This window comes from Oryzias melastigma, linkage group LG21, assembly GCF_002922805.2.
Source record: "Oryzias melastigma strain HK-1 linkage group LG21, ASM292280v2, whole genome shotgun sequence".
NCBI classification, from domain to species: Eukaryota; Metazoa; Chordata; class Actinopteri; order Beloniformes; family Adrianichthyidae; genus Oryzias; species Oryzias melastigma.
In genome coordinates, this window is record NC_050532.1 from 3124457 (window position 1) to 3131007 (window position 6551).

The following is a 6551-nucleotide window of genomic DNA, read 5'->3' on the forward strand; positions in this document are numbered from 1 at the left end:
AAACTAATGACCATTGAATGTACATTGCCAGCTAAACCCGTTCAGACCTTGACCAATCAGAGACTTGGATTTGTCAGTGATGTATGGATGGACCAGGAGAGACAGAAGCAGCCATCATCCAGATCCACATTTCCTCAAACAGACAGTAAAAATTTTCAGTTTTTCTGGTGAACCCAGACATGATGATGAGCCTCTGCAGTTTTTACTTTTCAAACAAAGATAAACCACTCTCCTGACATGATGGTATTCCACATCTGCCACTGCAAAGACGCCTGAAATAACCCAAACCGTTTCTGGTTTTTGCACAATTCCTGAGATTTACACCACTTTGACATGTCACACCAAGACTCTTCAACTGTAGGTGGTGGACGAGAACACAATAGAAAAAGAAGAAGAAGCCCCTCCCTGCTTGTCCAGTGTGAACACCAGCATGTTTAGTCCATTGTGCTTTACATATGTAGGAAGGTTCAAAGGTAAAACACGGCATCCTGAAAAGCAGCTGTAGAGGACAAACAGCTCAGCAAGTCACATTTTGGACTGATGCAGATCAGATGACTTTTTACATGTTTAAATATTTAAAATGATTTTAGGGCTTCACGCACATTACTAGAACAGAACGTTAAGTCTAAACTCACCCAGAAGAGAAAAAAAAAATTAAAAAATAATAATACAACTGAAACTTTTGGAAAACTATAAAATAAAGACAAAAAAGTAACTTAAAAAATTGCAACAAATAATTTAAAAAGTGAAATTCACTCAGTTTTTGGAAGAGAAACAGATAATTTCTACCAGAAAGCAAAAGAAACTCGCAGATTACAATGATTTAAAGTAAATGTTTGGGGGGAAAAAACATAACACTGATAAAAAACTTAAAAGAAACTACTTGAAACTGTCATGAAAAAAAAAGTTAACATAAAATACAACATTTTTTGTTTTTGAGTATTAGTATCCTCCTTAAATTGTTTTTTAATGTTAGAAATTGCAAAGTTCTCTTTTGTTGTGTTTTATTTGTTTTTTGTGCATTTTTCTTCCCCCTCACACGTCTTTCTGACACTTCAAAAAGCAAAGTGGGAAAATCTTGCAGTGTTGTCTGTTATTTAACTGCTGGTTCCAACGTGGGCAGGATTTCAAAACAAACGGACGTGTGAAAGGTGCAGTATTAACTTCTGCTCCGTGCTCTCTCTGTGTTTCTGTCCCCGCCGTCAGCAGCCACTGTTGCGGTTGACCTTCGACCTCGCAGCGTGTTCTCGAATGCTTCATGGAGCTGCGTTTGTGACTCTTTAGCTCACATTCGCCTAAGCCATCATCTGGTGTCACTCCATCTCGCTGTCTCCTTGGCAACCGCTGCCGAGGTGAACTGCCATCTGGAATATCTGACTCCGGCTGGCTGTGTTCCATCCACAGAGCTGCGGTCCATAGTACTGATACTCAGATATCCCCCATAAATGTTTACAGAAGCCAAACACATTCAGTTCTGTCACTTTTGACAGGATCTTTGGAAAGCGGGGCATAAATTATGGATTTTCAAGCTCTTATTATCCTAATTTGATCCTCCTAGCAGCTGTGAACATGCCATGTTTAACAAATTGATCAAAAATATCAACTAATAGCTGTATTGCCTTTTTAACACAAAACTTAATTAAAAAAGTCACATAATCCAAAACTTTTAATAGATAAAACTTTAGATTAGTGTTTGCATTAAATGGAAATCCTCATTTTAAAAGCAACAAAATACACTTTTAATATTTTATAAAGTGAGCAAAAACATCTCAAAAAGTTGTTTTCTTTCCCAAATTTATTAAATATTTTCCATGAAAATAAACACAGTGGAAAAAAAATAAATAGTTTGAATCATCACACAGTAACACTTAGCAGACCTAGGAGGACATTTGCAGTTTTTGTTGAGGAAAAGTACAATATTTGAATATTTAAATTAGGATCACAACATAATTGGGACATAAAGGGGAAAATTATTGCTATAAAAAATTAATTATGGATAATGTTTCGTTTCATTTTGGGTTTAAAGTTTATCAAGTGGGGGAGCAAATTTTGCAGCATCAAAGGGAAAAGGGGTGTTCTCCAAGAAGTTTAAGGGAAAATATAGTTTTTTTTCTGCAAAAAAGAAATGTTTTAGCTTGAAGACGTCTTGTTACTTCCAGATGCTGAGTCATAGTGCAGAGAAACACCCAAGGAAGCTCTGAAATAAACACAATGGATAAAAATGTCACCAGATATTCTTAAGGGAGGTTTATTCATAAAAATGGGATCAATGATGGAGAGTTCCTCCTCTTCATGTGTCGCTGTACATCCGCTTGCACTCTATGGAGGGGGACGGGGTGTCCGGTCCCAGGCTGCCCACCTGTGAGTACGCGTCCTCGGGGCTGCGCGGGAGTCCCGGCGGCGTCATGCGCTTCTCCTTCTGCCGCCGGTTGCAGAACCAGACCCGGACCACCTCCTTTTCCAGCTGCAGAGTGTCCGCAAGAGAGTTGATCTCCTGCGCGGAGGGTTTGGGACACTTGAGGAAGTGGCTCTCGAGCGCGCCTTTGACGCTCACCTCGATGGATGTGCGCTTTTTGCGCTTCCTGCCTTGCGTGGCGATCTTGTCGATGCTGGTCGGGCTCCCGGTGGTGGAGTCGGCTTCTTCCAGCCATTTGTTGAGCAGCGGCTTGAGCTTGCACATGTTTTTGAAGCTCAGCTGGAGCGCCTCGAACCTGCAGATGGTGGTCTGGGAGAAGACGTTGCCGTACAGGGTGCCCAAAGCCAAGCCCACGTCCGCCTGCGTGAAGCCCAGCTTGATCCTCCGCTGCTTGAACTGTTTGGCGAAATGCTCCAAGTCGTCCGACGTGGGGGTGTCCTCGTCCGACTGCGCGTCGTGGCCCACGCCGTGGTGCTGGTGGTGGTGCGTGTGGTGGTGGTGGTGATGGTGATGATTGTGGTCCAGCTCCGGTGACTCCCCGCGCACCAGCCCCGCGTGCATGAGGCTTTGTCCGGTGTGCGCGCTCAGCATCCCGTTGACTGTAAATCCTCCAGGCTGGGAGTAGATGAGGGGCTGCTGCTGCTGCCCCCCCTCACCGAGGCTGATGTGCGCCGCGGAGGAGCCCCCCCAGCCGCCCGGGTGCGCCTGATGGGGTCCTACATGCGCGGGGCGGTGGTGCAGAGCGGAGCCGGAGTGGAGGTCGTCTCTGTTTCTCTTCAGCTCCTGGGGCTGGGGGCTCGGGGGCCACGCGGATCCGGCTTCTGCAGCCGCAGCCGCGGCCGCCGCCGCCGCAGCTGCCGCGTGAGGCAGCGAGGTCACCCACTGGGGGGCATGGCTCAGCATGTGGCCCCCGTTGCTCGCCACCATGGCCCCGTGCATGAAGTCACTCTGCACCATCTTAACCGCAGGCTCCCCTCTGTATCCTCCAGACACGGTGGTGACGGCGGCGCTGCCCGGCTGCATGCCCCCACCTCTACGTTCCGAGTGGACCACCGGGCCGGATAGGATTCTGCTGCTGGGGAGGTATGGGCTGGAAGTGGCTGCTGCCATCCCCCAAAGCATAGATTTAACCTGCTGTCCTCACTAGAGTCCAACTAAAGTTGGTGTTAATCCATCAAGCTTTGGGAGTTTTTGTCAGTAATAATAAAAATAAAAAAAACTCCACAAGTGTCAATACGATCGTTTTTTTTCCCTTAAAATAAAATTAAAGTTTTCTCAAACTCAAAAAGAAAAACTCATATTTTTGAGCACCAATGAAAGAGTTGCAGAACTTTTCCTGCGTCCCGCAGCTGCGCCGTGCGTAATCCACTTTGGAAACAGAAAAAAAAAATGTCTGTGATCCACACCTGACAGACTATAGAGAACTGAAAGCAGAGAAAACCTTTAAACCCTCCGCCGGTCCAGTCAAATCTCTGCAACCATCCTCCATCCGGCGCGTCTTTCCACAGCGCACAGCAGCAGACACGCAAGAGTTTACTTTGTGCCAAAGCTGCGTTTTCCTTCGCCTTCGCCGTCCCTGTCCAATGACAGCAGGAACGCGCTGCAGACTTCCCGCTGATTGGACGCGCGGACGCAGAGGAGTTTGTGCCTCCCGCATTTGGAGAAGCAAGTTCCTGCTGCGGGGAAAAAGCAACAACTTTGCAAAAGAAAACAGTCAGAAGAAAAAAATAATTATTACGCGCGCGCTCAGTCATGCGTAAAGGGTTTTTGGAGGTAAATATTTTGAAATCAATATAAATTTACTTTTTACGCACATGTTATAAAGCCTCTGCAGAGAAAAAACAATCATGATTTTCGAGTTTATCTCATTTACATAAAATCAGTGAGAGTAGAGGTTTGCGTCGCTGCAGCTCTGGAGGATTTGAACGCCTCTTGCATATCAAAATATCCCCTTTTTAACACTGAAATGGAGAAGCCACGATGGAGTGACGCACCGGGAGAGCTGAGCGCGCAAACTTCCAGCAGGTTTTCGTTTTTTCCATCCTCATAAAAACCTCAAACTGGTTCTGCTGAGACTTTCTTTGGGTGGTTTGGATGGACTTAAAGCCCATCAAGACGCAGCTTTCACGGATCTGGAAAGGAAAAGACACACAAAGTTTTGTTAGACAGTCGGGTTGCTGCTAATTTATGTCCTTCAGCATATTTAGGTTGGATCTTATCCAAAAGGTAAATGATAAATAGACTTTAACCGCCCCTTCTTTCAAGGAAAGGACATAAAGTTTGTACCTTGATAAAACAGGAGGGATTTGTCGCTTAAAAACTTATAAACTCAAATAACAACTTTTTTTCCCACTAAAGATGTAAAAAATGTGATTTATTTATTTAAAAATGTTGTTTATCACTCCCTTAAATTAAATATCTTCAAGATTATCAGATATTCAACAGTTTAAACAATAAAAGAGGAGCTCATCCAACTTTATCCAAATATCTGATACAGTTACTCAGTTACATTTAATTTAGTAAATTTTTCATAAAGAGGCTACAATGCAATCTAAATAGTTCTTATCATTTATTCCACACATTTTTCTTATTAAAGATGCTCAAAAATGCGACAGAATTGTGTTTTCTTCTATATGAAGTTCTAAACAATCACTTTGTTTTAACTCTAAAACTTTACTCGAGTTCTTTTACTTTTTCATCTTTATTCCTTTAATTTAGATTATCTTCAGTTTTATTTTGAAAAGAGCAATCTTTCCTCAAAGATTTGAATGTTAGGAAAACTTAAAAGTTATTTTAAAAATTGTTTATAAATAAAAACACATCTAAAAAATAAAAACCTCCATTCTGATTGTTTTATATTTTTATTCTACAGCTTTTCAACCTGTTTGTGCCCTTCCTGCATGCAGGGCAGCAGCTGAACATCCAGAGAGGCTGCACAAAGCGCCGCAGTGTTCCACATGCTCCAAGCCCACCAGCATAATGTGCAGAAAGCCAGACGAGTCAGGGAAGGCGGTAATGTTTTTCATGTGTTGTGCTGCCTGGTCACAGCACCGGCTCCTCTATTTGTTATTCATGAAGGAAGCTGGGTGAAGAGGCCTTCTTATGATGCACATTTTTTTTCCTCCCCTCTCCCTCAACCTCTCACTCTTTCTGTGCAGCTGCCTGACAACCCATGTTCCAGACGGTTTTTATTTGGGCTGCAAAAAAATCCTGCATAACGAGTCTGACACAATCAACTAATTAATAATTCTTTTTTTTTTTTAAGATCAACCTCAAATCAATTAACAGGGACTTGTGTGTGTGTTTGCATGTGCTTCCCTCCCCTCGTCCTCTGTTCAGTCCTCAGTATGCAGATCGGCCCTTTCTGTCCTCAGGCTATTTTCTTATGAATACTTTTGAAATATGTAAATTAGTTCCAAAAAAACGTGAAAGACAAAAGGAAAAGTAGTCTCATCTGGGCTCCAGGAGTTTTCCACAAAAAGAAACACATGGTTGATTCATTTTTTTTTATTCTCTCCTAATGTTGTTTATTTACTTTAGTGTTCATACGATCAAAATAAGAGGAAGAAAGTGGATAAAACAGCAAAAATTTGAGGCATTGTAGTTACTTTTAATACTATATTTCTCAAGTTCACTGAGAAGGTGACAAAGAACATCCAAAAAATCTTTTTTCATTGATTGTTCTCATCGATTAAGCTACAAGATCTGTTTAATTCTTCTGCCGTTGGGCTTTTTCTTGGCTCTGAGTTCTCAGAACAGGACTAAGTTCATCTGAGTGCTCTTTCTATTCCACCTCTTCAGTGTCATCCTGCGGTTCTGATCATGAGTGTGTTTGACCTTCAGTTCTGCTCAAGCCACAGAGATCCCTCACAGCGTGAGCCCCCTTACCCACAACCGCCCGCTGCGCGCTTAAATCAGAAGCAGAAGCAGCGTGGAAAGGGAGGAAAGCCGGGGGAGGCAAAGCGTGGCGGTCGGGGTGCAGAAAGAAATGAAAAAGGCAAGAAAGGGAAATGATCAAAAACGGTTGAACTCATGCACCAAGAGAGAAATATGACACGAACACGACTAAAATCTGCTCAGTTTGGTCATTTTTCCTTCTTGAAATCCTCCTCTGTCTGAGAAGACACAGACTACA

At 43.2% G+C, this 6551-nt stretch overlaps 1 protein-coding gene across 1 annotated transcript; it reads right to left on the reverse strand.

Moving 5' to 3' along the window:
* Positions 1-2113: 2113 nt before the first annotated feature.
* On the reverse strand, positions 2114-4246 carry pou3f3a (POU class 3 homeobox 3a). The gene has a single exon (XM_036209630.1). The coding sequence runs from the start codon at positions 3536-3538 to the stop codon at positions 2291-2293; it is 1248 nt and encodes a 415-aa protein (XP_036065523.1). The 5' UTR covers positions 3539-4246; the 3' UTR covers positions 2114-2290.
* Between the last annotated feature and the right edge of the window lie 2305 nt (positions 4247-6551).

Bases quoted from the DNA above. Each gene is read 5' to 3' on its own strand.
- pou3f3a (XM_036209630.1), bottom strand. From the start codon at position 3,538: ATGCTTTGGGGGATGGCAGCAGCCACTTCCAGCCCATACCTCCCCAGC.